Source organism: Pestalotiopsis fici (genome assembly GCF_000516985.1).
Source record: "Pestalotiopsis fici W106-1 unplaced genomic scaffold PFICI_Scf_5, whole genome shotgun sequence".
Classification (NCBI taxonomy): domain Eukaryota; kingdom Fungi; phylum Ascomycota; class Sordariomycetes; order Amphisphaeriales; family Sporocadaceae; genus Pestalotiopsis; species Pestalotiopsis fici.
Window position 1 is genome coordinate 3,206,574 of NW_006917095.1, and position 21,605 is coordinate 3,228,178.

The 21,605-nt window shown below is 50.2% G+C and overlaps 4 protein-coding genes across 4 annotated transcripts; 1 reads left to right on the forward strand and 3 right to left on the reverse strand.

The window, feature by feature from the left end:
* Positions 1-1,095: 1,095 nt before the first annotated feature.
* Positions 1,096-3,526, reverse strand: PFICI_08273 (uncharacterized protein; the record flags this gene model as incomplete). Its single annotated transcript, XM_007836854.1, has 3 exons — positions 1,096-2,969; positions 3,042-3,306; positions 3,416-3,526. 3 exons carry the CDS (start codon positions 3,524-3,526, stop codon positions 1,096-1,098), a joined length of 2,250 nt encoding a protein of 749 aa, XP_007835045.1.
* A 1,774-nt stretch (positions 3,527-5,300) lies between these two features.
* Positions 5,301-7,138, reverse strand: PFICI_08274 (uncharacterized protein; the record flags this gene model as incomplete). Its single annotated transcript, XM_007836855.1, has 2 exons — positions 5,301-6,896; positions 6,968-7,138. The coding sequence occupies 2 exons, from the start codon at positions 7,136-7,138 to the stop codon at positions 5,301-5,303; spliced, it is 1,767 nt and encodes a 588-aa protein (XP_007835046.1).
* Positions 7,139-9,077: 1,939 nt separating this feature from the next.
* On the reverse strand, positions 9,078-11,802 carry PFICI_08275 (uncharacterized protein; the record flags this gene model as incomplete). The annotated part of the gene is made up of 4 exons (XM_007836856.1): positions 9,078-9,125; positions 9,183-9,571; positions 9,628-10,633; positions 10,732-11,802. 4 exons carry the CDS (start codon positions 11,800-11,802, stop codon positions 9,078-9,080), a joined length of 2,514 nt encoding a protein of 837 aa, XP_007835047.1.
* Positions 11,803-19,727: 7,925 nt separating this feature from the next.
* Positions 19,728-20,527, forward strand: PFICI_08276 (uncharacterized protein; the record flags this gene model as incomplete). The annotated part of the gene is made up of 2 exons (XM_007836857.1): positions 19,728-20,294; positions 20,483-20,527. 2 exons carry the CDS (start codon positions 19,728-19,730, stop codon positions 20,525-20,527), a joined length of 612 nt encoding a protein of 203 aa, XP_007835048.1.
* Between the last annotated feature and the right edge of the window lie 1,078 nt (positions 20,528-21,605).

The window sequence follows — 21,605 nt, forward strand, 5'->3', positions numbered from 1 at the left end:
AAACTATATGGACGAAAAGTAGTTGTCACCGACCAGGTAGGGATCGATGGAGCTTGTCAAGCTGGGTGTTGGTGGGTGATCATTGTGTGTCTGTCGCAAGGTAATCAGGCAGGCAGTTCAGTCCAGTCAACTCCCTGAACACGAGGCGAGGGGAAGGGAGACAGCTAACCCAGCGTTCGAGGTGGCACGTATAAGGCTGAACCACTAAAAAGGCGGCAGGTTCGGAGCTTCCAACGCGCCAGCGATCATTTTCAGCGGGGCTTGGGGCCGTTTGACCAGCGTCCCGCAGCACAACGGTCAGGGGTGAAGCACGCTGATATCATTGTGCTTTCAGGGGTAAAGTGCTCAAAATAGTACCAAGGTTAAATGTATTTATGGGTAATTGTTGATACTGGCTTCTTTCCCCCGACATGAAATCACAATGAACAAAGCAAGATACAAGACAATTATTATTCAACACCATTCACATTTCACATTATCCAAAGCACAGAGAAAAGTCTTGATTCATGAACAATTGTCAATTGATGACTTTTGATAAACAAGCATCATCTATGTAAGCAGCAGCATGTGCCTGAACTCCGGACCAAGACGCCGAAATGCATCCTTCATCCACGGTATCAGTCCATCCTCCTCTTGGTCTTGTTTGTATTATCCGACAAGAAGTTTCCATACATCCAAGCGTGTCGCACCAGAAACAAAGCAGATATATATTCTCGCCGAGGTTGCCTCCTATGCATACTTTTCACCAAGATGGACCCAGTCCTCGCGGTACGAAAGAATTGCTTTTCAAGCACCTTGCGGCAGTAGAATATTATGCAATTAAATGTGTACAAAGCAGAAGAAAAGAAAGCGCAGGAAACAAAAACAGAAAAAAAACATTTGGGGTGTATCATTGAGGAAGAGACGGAGTGACGCGAGAAAGAGAAAGGCAAATGATGGCTCGGTAGAAAGTCGAACTCTATAGAAAAAGAAAACGCCATGGAGAGACTCGCTGGAATCATGTCATGCTAACATTGCATTCGTGAGAAGCCGTTATTCATGACACTCGGAAACTCGTGATTCATTCAGAAAACAGATCTTCTCGAAGACGATTGCTCAGAAGCCATCCTCGTCTGTCCACTCGCTTCCAGAGAGAATTCTGTTGCCTTCAGCATCAATAGTGCCGTGTGTTACTTCGGCGGGTACTCCTCGTGGACGCTTAATCTGAGAAGCCTGCAGGTGCGAGTAAGGCTCGTCCGGTGTGATTTGCATGGTTCGTGCCGCACGCACTTTGGCGTAATACGTCTCGGACACGTCTGCCTCGGGTTCAGAGACATCGTCATACGTCTCCCAGTTCTCAGATTCAGACACTGTGGAACCAGAAGTATTGGATATCTGTCGGGGTGGGGGAGCTTGAGGGTAGTCAGGGCGGCCGACTTGGCGGATGGATCCGTGGGAGGCGTAGGACTCGTTACCATAATGACGGCCATAGCTCTCATCAGAAAACCGGTTGTCGTACACATCCTCTGGCTCAATAGGTCGCACAATGACACTGGAGTTCAGGCCTGCGTTCTTATACGGGTTGGCGGGTGCCTCCAGAGGCGGGCTTTGCAAGAGGTCTCTCATCTTCGGAGGAGGGGCTCGCATCATTGGCGGCGCGCCACGCAGAGTTCCGTAACCAGCACGGGACTCTGGTCTTGGTCTCTCCGGGGAGTTCGTAGCGTTTAGAAGATTGGACAGAGGTGCACGCTGCGGCAATCTTGTCGGGCTGTTACTGTTGGCGCTGGGTGGGTGGCTCACTGTCTGTGCCCTCTTGAGGGTGCCAGTGCCATTAGACATTGCACCCGGAGTCTTGGGCCTTGAGATGGTACCAGCTCTGCTAATAACACTATTTGCCCGGCTGACTGAACCTGCCGCGGATCTCTTTGATGCCGAAGGAGGAGGGCCTGCAGGTGTTTTTGAGCGGGCCGGAATAGCGGGCCTGGCATCGCCGTCCTCCAAAAGATCAAGATATCTCTCTCCGTGGACAAGGAACGGTCGTCCGTATTCATCCTCCCACTGCTCAAGGCCTTTGCGAAGCTCAGCCGCAACCTTGGGCAATTCCTTGGAGATGCGCTTTCGCATCTTTTCTTCTCTGAGAAGCTTGCCCGGGTCACGTTTCTCGCCCTTCTGACCGCGCATCATCAACCGCGAAGCATCTTGGCTAGAGGCTTGGAGCTCGTCACGCTCCTTGATGAGCTCGCGATGCCTGTCTACAAGAGCCAGTGTCGGTGCACGCTGCTCCCTCAAGGCCTCCAAACGGCCAATCTCGCGCTCGTGGGCATCCAGGAGCGCATCACTGTAGACCTCGGAGAAAGCCGGAGTAAAATCGAGCATTTCGTCCTCGGAAAAGTAAAGTGCATCCCAGAGACTTTGCAGCTTGTCTCGAGCGTCTTCCACAAATAGATGAAGATTCTGCCTCTTCAGCTCGTTCATCCGTGACAGCTCGTCCTCGAACTCATTGATTTGTCGCACTCCACAGCCCCGGTTGCTATTCAGGAACGCCTTACGATCCGATTCATCAACTCCTAGCTTCTCCCACAGTGCCTCAACAGCAACCTTCAAGTCTCTAAGACGTTTCTCCCGGGCCTTCTTCTCATCGACGAGCTTGTCTCGCTTTGCTCGTAGTCTCGAAATATCTTCTTCGTGCAGACCGAGCTGTTCGGGCGAGTCGCGGTGGTACTTAACAATTGCACCGTCAATCTGAGCTTGCGGGGTTCCGAGTTCTGACCACAGAGTAATAATGTGCTCCGACAGAGCCTTGACGGTTGCCACGCGGCGAGCATACTCTTCATAGACTCTGGTAAATTCATTGTCGAGCTGTTCAACGTAGCTTGAGGAGAGATCGAAAGAAGGCGGAAGTGACTGGTTAGGTCCCGTCGGCGGGAGGGCGATCTTGACAAAGGTAGACTCGAGATGCGAGGAATATGACTCGAGAGCTATCACAAGTTCTGCAGTTATGGGTTAGCTAGTGCTCGACTGGCGGCGCGGCCCTGGGTTTGTGAAAGGCTATCTGGACGTACTCTTGATCTGCTCGAATCGCTCGCGATGGAGCCGAGCAACCTGGCCATGCTTCTCCTTGAGCACAGCCAGACATCTTGTCAGGGGATATGTGATCTTGAGGTCATCGCTCGAACGACGGCTACGTGATGAGTTGGCATCGTCCAAAGATTGCTCCATCTGGCGAATGACTATAATGGTGCGGTTGGCCTCCTCAATCATGTCCTTCTTTTCTGCCGTAACCTGTCTGACTTGGTTATTCAAGGTCTCTGACAGAGCCGAGAACAACTGGTGGCGGGACAAAAGGGTTAGCATGATGCAGTACAAGCACAAGAACAGAATGGCAGATATGCAGGAAGCAGTCTCTCCATAGGCTTATTGGGCAGCAATCACATACCTCGGCTTCTCTTGCGTCGCGATCATGAGGCTGTACACCAATCTCATCAAACAGGCCATGAAGCTGGCCAATGATGGTGTTCACCTGCTGTGAAAGGTAGCTTGCGTCCATCGTGACCTAGAGTCGATTCGCGTGCAGCGCGCACTGGAATGGGGCGAAGGTAATTTCCAACAAAGCAGCTTTGCGGGGCGCTTCGATCTACAAAATAAAGTGGACGTTGGTCTTTGGGGACCAAAGGATCTTTTATGTGGTGTTGATGTCCTGAAGGGATGGTGTAGACATGAGATCCCTGTGGCGGGGCGGTGCTGATCAAGAAAAAAAAAGAGTTGTGTGGTGAAAGCTGAGAGTAATTTTCCTGGACTTGGGCGATGCGCTAGATATTGCGCGACTTGAATGAAATAGTCGGGAGGCTGGTGGTTTAATGAAAGAAAGATTGACAGGGCTTCTTCTCTTTTTTTTCCCCCTTCTCTACCAGCGCATGTCAAAAAGCGCACAACAAGCCAATAGTTTTCCAAAGGGCGCAAACCGCAACAGCTGTGGTGAAGGGAAAGGAGTTGAAGCTATTCAGGTCACACTTCGAAGAAAGTGGGTTGCAGTTGGTAGATAGGTAATGGGATGAACTCGAGGTGGGATCAACAATAGGCGCCGTACGGGATATTATTTTTTGCAGAAGCTCTTTGCATTTGCCCACAGCCATGGGCGGTCGCATGCACAAACCGGGGGGTCGGGATGGTCGCTAGGGCAACGCGGTGAGCTGTAGCGGGGCTCGGCGGTGCTCAAATGCACTTTCAGCGACTCTATCTCTGCTTCCCTGCTTAATTTAGACAGAAACCAGCAGGTCTTGTTTCAAAGACGATCCAGCAAAAAAGCAGCTACCCCGCCTAGTGCCTGGACACGCCACCACACGATGCCCCTTTGGGAACCGCTCTCAGCGCCGTCCAGTTTTGCCAGTCTCCATCTCCCCAGGAACGCTCCAATCAGTGCTCCATTTTCCCCATTCTACCATATGGCCGCTACCCTGCTTTTCTCTAGAATACACATAGCGTCGTCGATGTCTTACATATTTACGCCGATGGAAGACCCCATTTGTAGAATATCCATGGGAATTTACCGATGTTGGAACAACCAAGATCTGTTGTGGAGCTTTGAACTAAGGAAAAAAGGGAGGGAAAAACCTGCCTAGATGCTTGCCTTTGCATAACTAGTGAAAACTCAAGGTTATCGTTTAGCTGAACGATTCGATATCGACGATCAGCGGGATTGTTGTTTATTCTCCTGCTTTTTCTTCCGGCATAACCCTAAAAGTGCAGCGCCACAAAATATCAGACACACAAGCGATCCCGTCTCCCAGATAAGCAATACAAAGAGTCTATCCTTTCTCCTTGCTTATTCCGCACACCATTGGGACGGGAAACCCCCGAGCCATCGGCCACAACAAGTAAATAAAACAAACACAAGCCGGCCAGTGACAGGTCTTTGTCTTGTTATGATTCGACACCGGTACGGTAGTCCTTGCCTTCTTGCCACAACCGTGCCGTCTCCATGCGGCCAATGATGCACGGCTCCCAAAAAGTCATTCCTTTGAATGTTACTATCCTTCACAGTTTCATACCTATCCCGTATACATGTCTCGACATATACTGTCGGTGGGGTGCAACAATGATCTTCACCGTGGCCGGTTTCAGCAATCATGGGCCTATGCAAATTCCATATTCACATCGGTAATTCTATAGATTATCGAATCAGAGGCATGTTGAACGTGGCAGCTAGGAAAGGGACATTTGACAACCCGGCAATTGCATCTAACACTATCTGACCTTGATGAATTGCTTTATTTACTCTATTATTCTAGTCAATTTGTACAAGTCTTGTCTAGTAGCATCAACTATCCACACACCAGCTCGTCACTAACAAGGCCTTTTTGCTTGTCGTCCATCTTTGGCTCCTTGATACCGTCCGGGCCGTCGGGCTTTGGTAGGCAAGTCTCGTCACCCCCATTGTTCTCAGCCTCGCCAGTCTTCTGCAGCTCCTCCTCCATCTTCTTCTTGTCCTTCTTGCTCAGAGATAGTGCTCCCTTGGCCAATGCTTCCTTTGGCAGCGGCCTGATGATGGGTTGAGCGATCCACCAAGGTCGTTTGCACTTTTTCACAATGGCTACCGAGCTCTCCGAATCCAGAGGAGCGTCTGCTTCTCCGTTGGCATCGACACCATTGTCATTCGTGTTTGTGTCTGTTTGAGCAGCCGGTACGGCCTCTGTTTCCGGCTCGGCCTCCTCGGCGCTTTTTCCATCCGTCTTTGCGTACTCAATTAATCCTTGCGCGACCCGGTGCTCGACGAGCTGCAAGACGTTCTCAAAGGCCGGAACATCGCCAGGGCGCGCCTTGGCCAGTGCGTCGCGAATGTCTGTGTTCTTTGCCACGAAATGCCGCAAAAGATGGAATAAATGGGGCCTCATCGCCAACAAGTTGGGATCAAAGCATGGTTTTGGCTTTGAGCCACCCTCCTTCTTCCTCTTTTTCTTTGCAGGGCCTTCCTCTTCTGGCTCTTCTTCGGCTTGTGCCTGCTGCATCCAACCCTCATCGTCGCCAACGACAAACAAGGGTCTCCGTACTGGCGCCGGGATATCCCTCACCACGTGTTTATAAATAATGTCCATGTACCGCCTGAAAATGGCATCGACCCTGTATCCACCCTTGCCGTCTTTGCCGCGCCAGTACTCTCGAGTCTCAAAGTCGGGTGGCGGCAGTTCTGCAAAGATGGAGGGATCGCTCAAGTTGCCCTCGGCACTCATGATGGCATCGGCACCCGTGACCTCGAGACACTTGTCGACATCGCTTCGTTGCAGGATATTGCCATTGGCAAAGATGACCGTCTCTGGTGGAAGGTTGTCTCTCAAATAACGAATGTAGGTCCAGTCGGCAAGACCCGTCAAATGTCCTTTTTGCTCCCTTCTCCGCCCGTGCAATGTGACGATACTTGCGCCCGCAGCCAAACAGTTCTTGGCGTAAGCCAGGGTTGCCTCTTTTGTGTCGAGGCACCTGATCTTGGCCGTTACAGGAATTGGCAAGTTTTCATGTAATGTGTTGATGAGCCTGTAGATCAAGTCCTGGTCCTCCTGCAAAAAGGCACCATAGTGACCTTTCCGAGCGATCCCCTGGGGACATCCTAGGTTGAGATCCACGGCGTCGCAGTACGGTGCCGCGAGCTGAGCAGCAGCGAGCAGATGTGAGGGTTCGTTGGCGCAGAACTGCACAAACAATGGTCGGTCGAAGTTGGGGTTTCCGTCCAGCCACGGGGTAGTGTCGACTGGCGGCTCAGGCTCGCCTTTTTTCGCTGCGGGTACCGGATGTACTGCTTGGAAATGCGTGTCTCTGTATCTGGCGGTTTCTTCGAATAGACGAGCGTGGAACATTGGTGTATATGCGAGCAATTTTTCGTTCTCAGAAGGCGTCATGAAAGATCGTGTGAGCATGCGCCATGCCTAGAATAGAGAAACTTGTCAGTTTCTTTTTGCAAAAGATGCGATCAAACACAAGGCGGGCAGTAACATACAAACTCTGACTGGTCGACCATGGGGGCGACTACAAACTTGGGACTTCCGATGCTTTCATAGAATGCTCTGCCATGAAGTTTCGGCTTCTTGCTCGCAGTGGTGGTTGTGGCATCATTTCGCGCCGGCGCAGCAACCTCTGGTTGCGCATCAATGGGCGAGGTGGAAGCCATGGTCATGAAGCCTCTCTGAACTAAAAGTCTCCGGCCTGGAGACGTCCAGCATGCGAGACTTCTTCGTCGGACGAAATCCAGCGTGTCTGTGTGTATTCGGCTGCCTGAGGGAGCGTTCCGCTGTCGCGGTGAGGTAGGTGCAAGGTCAGAGCCTGGTATAGAGCCCCGAGTCCGTGATCGCAATGCGCCAAACCGTAACTTTTTTTTTTTGAACCCTCCGTCGAACTTATGGCAGGGGTCTAGAAAATAAAGTGGAGCACGTAGAGAAAACGCCATAGCCTTGCATAATCAGCACAAGGCTGAGATAGATCTTGTCCGATCAAGTGATCATCGTATCTGGGAGGCGCTAAGAACCAGCATCCAGCTCTAGCGAGCCTCTTGGTCAATGGCGCACCACCCCCTCATTTAATACGCGGTACACTAGTACCATGTAGGGGGACCCTGGGAATTTTCCCAACCACCAGTCATAGTCACCACACCCGCTGTCCAGAATGTTTCAGTCAGAGTTGAATGATCCTCCAACAATGCGTCTTCACCAAGGGACTAGGTAGGCTTGGTAGGCTCAACATATTTGCACAGGATGATTACGTGCAGGCGATCGGCATCATTCAACCCTTTCTAGACACTGCTGCATAACTACTGCTCTCGACAGGCAAAGATCTGTCCAATTGAAACATGTCAGGTGCATATTGCATGACCAAACAGCGTTGCGGATTTCATGTCATGAATCCATCTGGCAACGCTACCGCCTCCATCACAGCTCGTATCGAAACTTCCATGATCTACACTACATGCTACTAGTCAAAAACACAGCAGGGTACAAGAGCACCAAAACTAGTCTTGTTTGTCGAATTTCTGGTCATTTCCACAGCCACAAGGGATCTGAGAAAGCTTTTGACGCACTTGACGCGCAAAACGAATGGAAACGCCATCCCAATATCTGTAGGATGATTAATAACAGTCATAACAGTCATCTGCAGCAACACGAATCCCCTGTCTTTTGGTAATCGACTGCCAAGTGGCCAACGACGGCAAGTGCATCAGTGCGCAATATAAGCATCGGGCGAAACTATGGCTTTGAAAACATTTAATCAATTACTTTTCGCTATCTCCCCCAAAGTGTGATTTTGGGTAGCAAGACCCACGCTCCATGCCAGGAAGCGCTAAATGAAAGTCCATATCTCTTTTCCAGATACGCGTGTGCTCCCTCTTTTGTGATTCTGCCACCGTTTTTTGTGTTGTTCACGATGCTAGATTTTTATTTTGTATGTTTTTATTTTTCCGTCTTGTTTGGCTAGATGTAAGCCTCCAGCGTGGTTGGCTGCTAGTGAGAGGCTCTTGCGGTAAGAGCCTCATCCAATTGGGTATGATCTGGTGCTTCCCGGGTGGTTGGTAGCCTCAACTCAAATTCTTCAGATGGGAATTGGCTTGCGACTGTCGTTTCCCTCCTACTATTGCGCAATGTTCTGATTGTTTGTAGAGTCTTGCCCAATAGTCCGCATTGCGGTTTCCTTGCACAGATCATATTGCCAGGCTCATGCCACATGAGACTATATTGAGCCAAAATAGTTTGCGAGCTTAATTGGCTCGATCCATGTACCATTCGCGCAGGAACAAGTGGAACGTTGTGCAGGCATGCTGCTATGATTGATTTGGTAATTACTGAAGTCCTCGAAGATGTGTAGAAAAATGGAAAGAAATGAACAAAGGACGGCTGATTTGCTGCTACGCAAATACCTGCTTATTGACCGGTACCCGTCTAATCGGGGACGAATCGGGTGTTTCAGAAAATTCCAGAACGCCAATAGACTCCTTACTATGCTGACCAGGCCATACGCCGCCAAAGTGAATACTGAGAAACACATGAGTGGATGATAACAATGCTGTATGAAAAAAAAAGGAAAAGGCTCGTCGAGATGTGCGCTTGAAATGCTCTTCATCAGAAAAAGTGCGTATAAATTTTGGACGTTTCATGAACCTCCATCTCCTGCAGCACCGGGTATTAGTTACACAGTCTAAGTCACGGTGGAACCTTGCGACTTACCATCTTGAAACTGTTCAGTTCCTCCTTGATCTGTTGTGCCAGCATGGGCGTCAGACGATTGCAAGTAGCAATCTCACCTCGCCTGTCATACTCCTGAGGCGGCCAAGTGTCATGGAATATGAGCCTAGGGCTGAAAGTAGCGTTGCGCTTGCTCAGCACACCCTGTGGCGTTCCCGGTGCACTCTTGGAGTCTTGGCGGAGCTTCAAAGCAGACATGAAATAGTCCTCACTGCCAATAGTAATGGATCCCGGGAGCTTGCCAGAGCCATCTTCGTTGGGAGTGCTAGGCGCCGTCGAGTTGGGAGAATCCGAGACGTTGGGAATCATGGGAAGCTCAAAGACAGGCCCTTTGCCGGCTTGCGGCGAGGGGCTCGGTGAGTTGCTGCGGGCTAAGGAAGCTTTTGTTAGTCTTTATGGAACAATATCATTCAGGTCCCTCACTTACTCTTAAGAATGCCTTTTCGAATGGCACCGAGGACTTCTGCCCGTTCCTTTTCTCCTCCGACAATGCTCTTTCGAGCCATCGAGTCGTTGTCAGAGCTACCCACGCGATCTGACTTGAGGCTATCGTGATGCACTTGATCCATGGCATCCAACGAATTACGTTCCAGGCGTGGAAATCCAGATGCCCCTGCCTGATGAGACAGATCTGCGTTCGAGGTAACATTGACCCTTTCCCGTTCGGCCTCAACTGTAATCATGGACACTGCTGCTTGGCTGGCTTCGGGGGCAGCCACCTCTCCAATAGGTGAGCCAATCACAGACTTTGGCCGGAATAAGCCTGCGAGAGAACGCCCGCCCTTTTTCATGCCCTTGCCCATCTTCCGCAGCATGATGGATGCAGATGATGCAGTTGAAGAAATCGACAAATTATCCGTCGACCCGGTGAAGATTTTGGTGCCCGAGTAGATGTTGTTACCAAGGCCGCTGGCCTCTTGCTTTTGAGCAATGCGAGCTTGTTCCTGCTCGTACAAATCATCGGTATCAGGCTCCTTCCGTAGCTTGCCAGCATCATGATGGCCGATTCGGCTGGCATCATCGGAGACATCTTGACCAGCAGCCTTCTTAAAGTCAGCGGCACTGCCAAAAGAGAAAGCTCGACGAAGTCGAGATGTTTTGCTCTTTGATTTTCCTTTTTCGTTGATAGCCGCCAGGTGTTGTGCGGCAGGGCTGTTCGCTGCGGGCCCATGGGATGAGCCAGGGGGCTTCGATGGCGCGGCGGCAGGAGCATTGTCTGATGCAGGTTTGGCAGCCTCGTCAGAAGGCATGGTTGCCGGCTTGGATAGTGGCGAAGGAGTGAGAACTCGCTTCGCAGCATCCGACGAAGATCCCCTAGGAGGAATGTTGACCGATTTTGGGGTATCCAGAGTGTTGGACTTGTCGTCGGACGTGGTAATTGTCGAGGCGGGGCTGGCTGTGGGGACGGATGCGTTGGAGTTTCGATTGGTAGACTAGAATGGCACAATGCATGAGCATGGGAAGGGAAATGGGGGACTACACCGCTGATTGGGCAATGCATCGGGCAAAACGATATAATTGGTGCACTTACCGAAGATGGCCGAGAGTTGCTACTCTTGCTAGACACGAGGCTTTCAGAGCTGCCATTCCGGGCCTGCGTAGCAGTGTTCTGATTCGTGTTGCTTGCCGCAACTGGGACAGGCACAACGCGTGGCGACGCTTTTTGGCTCTTGTCAGATATGCTAGCCTTTCTTGCGCGGCGAGCGGCTTCAGTTTGCTGCTTCAGCTCTTGCGGGGTCAAAGGAATAGGATAATCTGACGTATCAATCGAGTGCATGCTGCGTCGACGGAATCGCCTCATTTCTTCCTCGGTTGGCTGGCGTTGAATCAGCATATCATCTGCCGACATCCCTGGCACATAGCCATAAAGACTGTGCGGTCGAGCTGCCAGCGTCGCCGAATTTCTGTGTACTGGCATCCTTTGGCCGGTGACTCGCGGATTATACAAATGAACAACCGTGGCCATACCCGATCCAGATGGCATTGCTGAGCCTGAACCTGCGCTAGAACTCTGCGATTGCGATGAGGTACTTGACGACGAATCGACTGGAGCTCGTTGTGCTGGCCGCCTGTATCGATCCGGAGCAGCTTTTCCGCCTGCAACCTGGGCAAAGGTCGGCTGGCTCATCATTTGCTGCTTCGTGGCAGATGGAAGGGCGGAATCATCGCGAGCCATTGTTTGTGCAGGTATCCTGGCCGAGCTGGGAAGATTGGTCATGGAAGCGTGTTGTTGGTATTGAGGGCGTGAAACCATATTACCACTTATCGTTTGCGTTGTTGGCAAGGATGGGCTTGATGATGTCCTCAATGTTCCATATGGCTGCCACTGTCCATTGTTGCTCAAGGCAGGAGTCGATGTGAAGGCATATGGCTGAACTGGATTTGCAGCTATGCCCCGATAGCTTGTCTGCCCATTCACCATACCAGGCACGGCGTATGAGTTGTTTCGACTTGTCTGCGAGGCTGATGCATACTGCTGGCCAGAGCCTGACTGGGAATGGCTATGAGAGTGTCCCGACATGGCTGATGATGAGCCAGGTCTCGTTTGAAGCATGGTGACTGTTCCGTTCTGCTGGGGAAACGATTGAATCATAGCAGCCATGATCCTACAAAAGCGTGCCTGCTATAGGTTTGAAGAAAAATCAATTCTGCAACGAGCAAAAGAATTGACCTTTGAAATCGATACTGATGGGTAGGGACAGGGCCCAGTGTTTCAAAACGAGAGTCGCGTCTAGAACAAGGGTCAAGATGATACTGGCGGCATACGAGTTAGCATCGTTTGTTACAAGGCAATCCAATCGTATAGAACTGGTAAATATAGTGGCAGGATATGCTACGGTGCGAGAGTCCTGGGATTGTGTGGTAATGGGATGCTAGACACAATGTGAATTGGAATTAGATGCACGCCCTCATACCGTTATTTTTCTGAAAATAGGCAATCGAGTTCTGGATTGCCAGTCGGGCCAGTCGGCCGATTAAAGAAATGTAGTGGCACGAAAGAAAAGATCAAAATCTCGACCGAAGACCGTTTATGACAGAGGGGAGGTTCGAATCAAAGGGCGCCTGCGACCGGAGGTGGAAACGAATGGATAAGAGCCGACACAGGAGATTCACAGCTACCGTAGACCTGTCTGTCCGATGGCCGTCGAGTGTATCTCGGAACGACCGGGGTCGTCGGTGTCGGAGGAGAAATAGTAGTGAGGTTATCGTGAAGTCGAGAAGATTCTCAGGTGCCACGAAAGGACACACTGGAAGACGGTGGAGGTTTTGCCTAGCAGGACATGGGAGGCAAGACTGATCGAACAGTGCAAGCGTCCGAGCGTCTCGATTCTGGATTTGGGTCTTAAATTTCGATCCTTTTTTTTTTTACTTCCTTATGGAAAGGGATGGGAAAAGAAACCAGTTGAATAAGTATTCCTTTTTTTTTTCTTGGTTGTATTTTTTCGGCCTCGAGATGAATTCTTGACGAGATGAGCTGCCGTGCGAAGAAAAAAGTGCAGTACTGACACCCAAATTCTAGAGACACAAGCGGCAGATTGGAAGAGAAGAAAAAAAAAAGGGGAAGCGCGGAGACAAGGTGGAAGGGTCCTCAGCTGTGGAAACAAAAGAAGGGAGCGGCGTTCACGTCGAAACCCGGGACAGGTGGTAGTGGAATTAAGGAGCAACGACGATGTACACACTAAGTCACCAAGCAGGAAACCAAGGGCAAGGACGCAAGAATGAGACGGGGAAAAGAGGAAAGGGCTGAGGGAAAAGATGTGGTGACGATGATGGTTGGTGGTAGTAACTCCAAAGAGTGTCAAGAAAGTCAAAATCAAAGTCAAAGAAAAGGGTCGGAATGTTTGGAAAAAGGATAGGGAGAGAATTGGGGGACTTGAGTGACTTGCCTGGGCAGATTGGAGACAGGCCAGGGCAGAGAGTTGCAGCAGGGAATTGAATTGGGGATGGATCATTTGCTTGCATTGGCAGAACCCGACATGAGGCCTGGAGCTCTGCTGCTTTTGCCTGCCTGTGTCTGGCTCATTCTCCGCCGGCCAATTGGAGAGTCAATGGGTGAGGATCCAGGACCCAGGACCCGTGTAAATCACAGCAGTACCTAGGTAGCTAGCGGGCTAGCATTAACAGCAACAGCAGCAAGAGAGACGAGACCCCGTAGCTACCTGTATGTAGTGTAGCTCTGTCTGTCCACTGGGCCCTAATGTTGGTGGACATGTGCTAGAAAAAGTAAAGTAGCTTTACTACTACGTACCTCGCGGGCAGGTGTACCGTAGAGGTGTGTGTAGGTAGTACTGTGAGTGGTGAGTCTGGCTCACTTCAATGGGCCACAAGGGAATCCACAGGCCAGAGGAAACGAGACCCACCGCGCTTTCTAGAGGCACTGGAGAAATGGCGAAATGGCACCCTTTGCCAGCAGTGGTCTAGCGCGGGTACTGCGCCTCAATTCAGTCCAGTTCAGGGCCTGCTGCTGCTATTGCTGTTGCTGTCGTTTGAACATGCACTGAGATAATCTCTGTACGGTACGTACCTACCCATTGCACATGTACTCATCATTCAATGTTCTGAACACGACACGACCGCGATCGTCATCGCTGTCTAAACGTCGACCATTACGTATATTGCATATATTCTCTGTCGGTTGCCAGTCTGTCAATCCTTTATCTCGCACTCGGAAACTTTTTGCAGCCAGGAACGCGCTCGGCTAAGTAAACGTAATAATGCATTTCATGATTGATACCTATATTTTGCCTACCAGCCAGTTTCTACCTAGGTAGGTAGGTAGGTAGTTAGGCAGGCAGGCACGCAAGTAAAGACTGCATGTGCGCTAAATCATGTAGGTCACCACTATGCAGCGCCTGCTTTGCGCTAATTCGACGCTTGATCAGATCAACTAGAGTGACAGTTAAGCGGCACCAAACAGTTGGCAAGCTCCAGTCCAGGACGCCCCCCCTTAGTGCGGGCAGACCAAAGTTGCATCAGGTACAGGTAACTACCGCAAGAGAATCATCAAATGGGGTGCAAGTTCCTGGACGGTCGAGGCATCTGGGCCAGGCACAGCTATTTCGACCAATCTGAGAGATAGGTAAAATAGGTACATCTCATCTCCCGCAATTTCGCACGACCACGTCGCGTACCTCTCCGTGCGTCAACGCCAGACCTCATAATTGTCCGCGAGAGCACAGTTTGCTCAGTGACCCGTCCCAAGACGAAGAAGAAAATAAGTGACCCCCGTTGTCCTATTTGGTCTTCCACGTCCGCGGGGGCATCAACAACTCGTATGGAAACTGACCGGGTTGTCCATTGGACAGGCCGAAACGGTGGCGGGCGACAGGCATTGATCGCTGCCGCGCTAGACAAGCAATGGGGCAGGGAGACAGGGGCGGTTTACGCGGCGAAAGGCGGCTTGATCGAAAGGGATGCATTAGATGAGTATCCTGATGAATCAAATATTAATATAATTATAATACAGATTTATTCATCTCACTATCCTGAAGTTGCTGAGATGACTTTTTTCCCTATTGCTCGAGGTGGTTCTTGGATGGCATGTCATTCTCATTTCTCAGCCCAGATTGACGACGTATGATTTTCTTCCCCAGATCTTATCATTCCTCGACCGACTGGACGCTTTTTCTGGTTCAGAGCAGAGCAGGGCAGAGCAAAGACTCGAGATCGATCCGCGCAGATGGTTCCCGACTCGAAAATCAACCGCACATGGGCCACGAGTTCCCTTCGTACCACGTTGGCCGGAGCACATTTGGACGTTGCGACAGGATTTCCACACATGGTAGCTTCAACCTAACACTACCTACGTGGTGATTGATGATCAAAGTCCTCAGAGGGGGGGTTCCCAGTCCATCGTGGGGACGGGTGCGGGTACGAGTAAAAGCCCGAGGCAAATGAGTTACTGAGAGGTACCTGCTTTTGTCAGCATCCAGCAGTGACTTGACTGTTTGAGAAGCAGACGCGCAATTCGAACCAATGCCTCAGAAACTACCTAGTAGCTACTAGATGACTCGTCGTTGCTTAGTTGTGTCGTCTGATGAATGCTTTTATGTATGTCTGCTGGCAGCAAACACAAGTATGCAAAACACCAAATGCGCGCGCATGGTACATGATGTAGACGCCAAGTCTCGAGATTACTATTACCGTTGCCGTACGCTGAGCCTGTTTTTTCTTCATTTCCGGGGGTCCCTGTTCATAATTCGCCGTGTCCGTGCTGCTGCACCACCTCAGGAGATGATACTAATGCTACCAATTGAACCAATTCCCATCCGCCCTGCCACGTTCGTACGATTTCCGTGGGGTCTCTCGAGAATTGCATCTACTAATTCAATGCAGCCGAGGATCAAGTGTACAACTACAACGGAAGAGATGGCCTTTCTTTCTTATTCTTATTTTTAATTTTTTATTGGTTTTTGCCATGTCAGCGGGATACAAGGAAGGGGCTGCAGATACCATAATGGGCAAAGCCCTGTTGACCTAAGGACTGTCTCCATCCCTGGATCCGGTATAGCGGTGGGATGTGTCACATATAAGATCATATCTTAAAGCATATAAACTACACCGTTCTTGTTTTGTTGCCGGGGCGAATGCTACGTTCTAAATCAGAAAAGTTGGCAGGGTTGAATACGTGTCAAATTGTCTGTTAAAGATGGTTTTCATACTGTAGATATATAAGCCGCAACTTGCTTCAGTGACCATTGACCAGGGCATCTCGTAATGCAACGTACGTATCATAGAGCCAGTACCAATATTCATCATCAGCTGCAGGTGAGAGGCATCGATCACAGAGTCAACCCGATGACCGCCGTTGTACTGTGTCCGCAAACTCCACCAGATACCTGCTCGCGGCCCTGCTCCTATCGGTGCTATCTGTTTGTTCGCTACCGGAGACAAAGGCGCCCCGCAACTGATTTCCCCGGTACCCAGATTTGTTGGCAGATCTAATGCCTTGACCATAGCCAACGCCTGAGGGATCGACATGTGCGACTTTGTCTCTCGTCTTGATGAGCAAGTTTCCTGGGAATAATACTCCGTCAACGTTCCCTTGCTGAGTCAAGCATGCCGCGATTGGGACAAGACAAATCATATGCCATCCCTCCCCTTATCGTCTTTTTCGCATCAGCAGCAGTTTAACTATTATACTATGAATATTGGCTTTGCCGTCTATTTTAGTCCTGTCTCGGCAATCGATCATGGGATGGAAGTTTAGCGATCGGCATTGAGGTCTTGGTTGCTGCATTCATGGCTTATGAGGGATATGCCTTCATCGCATCGTAGTTGTGACTCGTGTCGTGTTTTACCACATTCTCTACTTTTTAGTAGGCACGTTGCCAGCTAGGACCCTGCTCTTGGAAAGCTGACCACAACCAACGAGACGCCGAGACTGACGAATCGAGAATTCGCATGTACACGCACGATTGATATATGCATAGGGTCATGGCTAGCTTTGAGCGCCAAGTCATGTAATGCGCGTTTTGCAAGAGAAAGACTACGAGATAAAAATTGCCTTGCCATTTTCAGTACGCTCAGATAAGATCCACCTGCATTACTGCGCATGACAATCTTTCATCTCCCTCTAGGCACAGCAAGGCAAAAGGTTCAAGAATGTTTCAATATTGGATAATTGCTTTTGCAAGAAGCGATTAATATCTGCCAAATCTGCAATTCAAGATCGAGCTGCCAAGTGCTGACGAAGGATCTTGATAGCCGTGTTAACGGTCGTACGGAAAAGAGATGGCGTGGCTTGACTCAAGCGCATACTTGTCAGCCAGTCGTAGAATGTCTAGGGCGACCTGATGACACACGCCGGTCCAATTCGATCAGCCTGTCAAGGCTCCTCTATGGAATTGAGCTCGGATCATGTGCAATTGTCAACCTACTGTGTAGGTATGCTATTCCACAATAAATGCCGGCTTCGCTTGGGTTCATCCAAGACACTTGTGAATTTGTTCATGTCTGAGAAGATCGGCGGTTTTATGCAATCATGAATTCCAATCTGCCGCGCTCGACATTCTTCTTTACCACCGGAACCTAGGCTCAAATTGAGTTTAATGATGGCTTGCGATTTATACTCGACTGTCAAAGGGGAGATGTGAAACATACCTACAATAGAACTATTAGATTCAATTTGTTCGAGCGCGTGTCGGCGAAAGCCCATCAGATGCTCTGTGCCGAGCCAAGCCTACTTCCCTTTATCTCCAGCCCTCTCACTCTGAAGGTCCTTTTAGGTTCGCCGCGCGTATGCTTGAACAGTTTGGTGTCACTTCATGCCATTGATCGAACGCGACATTGCCGAATCAGGGCGTTTTTGAGCCATATAAAATACCAGTCAACTGATATTTAATTGACTTTTTCTTCTTGCGATTACAGTTGCAATTACAGGCATGCCGTCGACTCACGTGAAGCCGTTCAGTAGGGTCTCATTATAGTGCAATTATACCTAAGCATAATGGGACATTGGTAGAATCGAGATGACAATAACTTTGGTATATTGTGTCTGAAAGCAATAATGACGAGTGAACTTTTAGCCATGAATCTTTTGAGCTTTGCCTTTTTTCGCAATATCTCGGGCTCTTTGTCACCGCTTTCCTCAGAGCGACAAGCAATGCAACAACACTTCAAGCCTTTACGCGTCTCGATCTATCCTTGTCTCATGTTGTACGTCGTGACACAACGTCTTCCCGCATCTTCGCGCATCTGCGGCAGCTACCATTTCAGATCCCGGAAATCATGCCCATTCTCAGCTGGCACCGGGAGAGCCGGGCATCCTCTCATGCCTTTGGAGTTCTCACCGGCACCCTTAATGGAGTGCTTCCGTCTTCGGCACGAACATGCGCGTCGGTCGTAGCGAGATACTATTGTTGTTTTCTTCCCCTCCCACTGGCTTATGGCTCTGCAAGGCTAATAGGTGCGTTTTCTTTTTCGGCATGGCCCGCAGCCCAGCTTCGCGATGGTCCGAGACGAAGAAAACAACTTGTTCCGAGCCAGGCACCAGGCACCCACTCAAGACACTGTGACCAAGCAAAACCTAGGCATTACCATACACTTTACCGTAGCGCGTAAACTCAGCCAATCTCTCTAGTCCATATCTTTTCTTTCCAGCTCGCGGTTGTGCTGCCGTCTAAAAAGGTTACAACGTTCCTTGCTAAACCAATCGGCTGGGACAGTGCAGCTTGTTCAGGTATAGTGAACTATTGCCATCATTTACCATATCAGACAACTTGGTGTCATCGGAACCAGGCATGAGGGTCAGCTCAAGTATAGTTTTGCTAATAGAACTGAAATACTCAGCGCCAGACCACAATACCGGTCACGAGGACGCGCGCCTTGTGTAAAATAGCGAAATATTCCCAGCGGCCAAGGTGAGCTTGCTGGTATAGACTTTAGACCATCTAAAAGACCTACGTCAGCGGTCTGTTTCAGAATACAGTTTCTGCGCGTTATATACGTTTTGTTTCCCCCTCTCTGCCGAAGGTTTGACCCGGCGCTCCCAGCTGGCAACGCCGGCCAAGAAAGCCTCACAGACAGCAGCACATAGCAGTAGTACCGAGGATCCTACTTGAACAGCACACCTGAAAAGCCCCCACCGCTTAGAGATCCACTCGCCGCTTTGAGTTTCAACGCAGACGCGGGAAAAGCCTCACTCCACTCGGGGGGTTGTGTGGTGTGGAGTCGGCGCCGGCGAGGAAAAAAAGGGGGCCGGGTTCTACGGCCTAGGCGCCGGTACCCGAAGGGTAGCTCATTGCAATGCGCATCAACACTACACTACTGCCGACCTACTTGAGCTCTCAAGCTTGCTTTGGGCTTCAGTGTTGTGGTGTTGGACTTTCTCACCCTCATGGTTTCTCTTGTTATCTGCAGACTGCAAGTCATTGCATCCCCAAGCTCTCCCCCCGCTTACTATTGTTGCACGTCTTTGTCTCTGCTGTCACACGTGAAGCTGCCGCCAAATTCCGTTGCCCGCCTGCTCGGTGTTTTGATTCGTAGCTCGCCGGGCATAAGCTACCTCAGCCACCCGTGACGTGATTGTCAGTCAGGCTTGCAGCACTTATTACTTACATGCATGCTCCGATAACCTTTCTCCGCAACCTGCAAGAAGCACAAGCAAGCACTAAAAGCAGACCGCAACATTGAGCCCGCTTGAGCTGAGAGGGGGAGACCGAGATAAGCCTTTTCTTTCAGCTTTTCGCATACCGACCAGAAAGCACCACACACTGATCCAGTCACCATCACACAGTCACACTGCTTCTCTGGTTTTGTCTGACCACGGATTCCCTACATAAAAGGCAGCCCGCGTGCGTCCGATATCGATACAAGGCTATCACAGCCCCACAGGCAAAGCAAAAACGAAGCCCTCTGCACCCCAGTTTGCCCATCTAGGCGCCCCCTTGTGTTTCCCGATCTGCCTTTGGAATTTGCTTTTGGTTTCTAGCCTCGTTCAACTGATCACACCGCGGGACTTTTTTTCAATTCATTTGTCCTGAGACTCCCCACCCCAAAATTTGTTCGTGTGGCTGGGGACCTATGATGGTCGGCGCGTCCAAGACCAGAAGAGGGTGTCAGCAATGTTTGGTGCGGAAGATCAAGTGTGACGAGGCACGACCTGCCTGTGGAAGCTGTGTCAAGTACAATACGCGGTGCCCTGGCTACCAACAGCGCGGCCTCAAGTTGTTTGTGGCTGGGAAGCACGCGGTGAAACCACGCGGGAGGCAACAGCAGTTGTCGTCGGTTGTGCAAGTTGGACCACCACACCCGGATTCCGATCCCTCTGTACCAGGAACCGAGCAAACAGTAATCGTGCTGAGTCATACTGCTGTCGGAGGACGTCGTCGGCAGGAGAGCAGGAATAAGCCCCGGGCTCCCCAGCCAGTCACGGCGCTCGAAAAGCTACAGGCCGCTGTGGTTCGGAAACACAAGGTCCTGGGCGCGCCGCGGCACAACACGACGCTATTCGTGGGTGCTTTGGTAGAATCCATGTACTGCGCCCTGCCTCGGGACGAAGAATTTCTGCCAGATATCTGGAATGGCGCTGCTGCTGGAATGCATCGATCGCCGGCTTTAATGACTGCTCTGTGCGCAATTGGCAGTCATCTGGTAGGTCAACTCTACTGCAACGAGAACGTCTTGATAGAATCTCGCTTGGTATACAAAACATCACTGCGGCATCTTCAACTGGCCTTGTACCATCCCCAGGAATGGAAGTCGTCGGAAACGCTTGGCGCATCATTAATTTTATACTATTTCGAGGTAAGATACATTTCTAATAGTAGGATCATTTATAGCTCTTGTATTTCGACGACATGACCACAACTTTGAGCAGATTTTAACAGGGTCGACTACCTCCGACAATCGAAAGCATTATGCAAGAGGCATTGCCCGTTTGCTTCAGGTAAGGGGTATTCGAGCCCATATCGAGCCTTGGGAAAACGCAATACTGCGAAATTTGAATTTTCACTTCGCAAAAACATTTCCCTTAACATGTTCATGAATGAATACACCGTGCCGAGTATGTATTGCGATCGTCTACTTTGCTCAACCTGGAAACAGCAACCAAGAGCTTGTGCATTTGGCAGTTGAAGATATCATAGGGTCTGATAGACTATTTACATGGCATGTTAGAGGCGGAAAAGGGTGATGACTCACAGTACCAGCTGCTACATTAAACGAATAACAAATGTAAATGTAATCCATCAAACAAGCCTCCGACGTCTGTTTCTAAAGAGTTCAGGCCCTAAGAAGAGAAAACACCACAAAACCAAAACTAATCAACAGTGACCTGACGAGAAAGACGCATGAGTAACTCAAGGGCCTGATTTCTACCACAAACTATTATGATCATGCCCTTGGAAGACATAGACAACACAAGCGCCATGATCACTCCCATCAAACCATATAATCCTACCATCGACAGGCACGTGGACAACGCAAGTGCCGGGATTTCTTCTAAAAGTACTCGGCCACGCTTTACGACCATCGGCTACTGCGCTTCTCAGAGGTCCACAATAGGGTGCTGTTGAAGGTACAGTTGACACGCTTGCTGACCTTGTCCAAGAGCGGCATGGGGGGGGGGGGGGGGGGGGCTCGTGGTTGAGGTCCAGGTCCTCGTACGCTCCCTTCATCTCCCTGGCAGTAATGGTCTTGGAAGGATTGTTAAAAGATACAAAGGCGAAATTGTCTGGAACCGCCTTTTTCAACTCTACTCCTTCACCATTTCTGGTTTGACTTGCCTTGCCGACTGCCATTCGCCAAAGCGGTCATAGTGGTCCAGCACCAAGATCCGGTAGAGCACAGTGATAGGATGATCCAATTAGGGCTGGTTCGGCCCGTGTCTGATATTATTATATTTCATTTGTTAAATTTTGGCGGAGTTCTAGCAGAACGGTTCTCTTGCGTAGTAAACTGCTT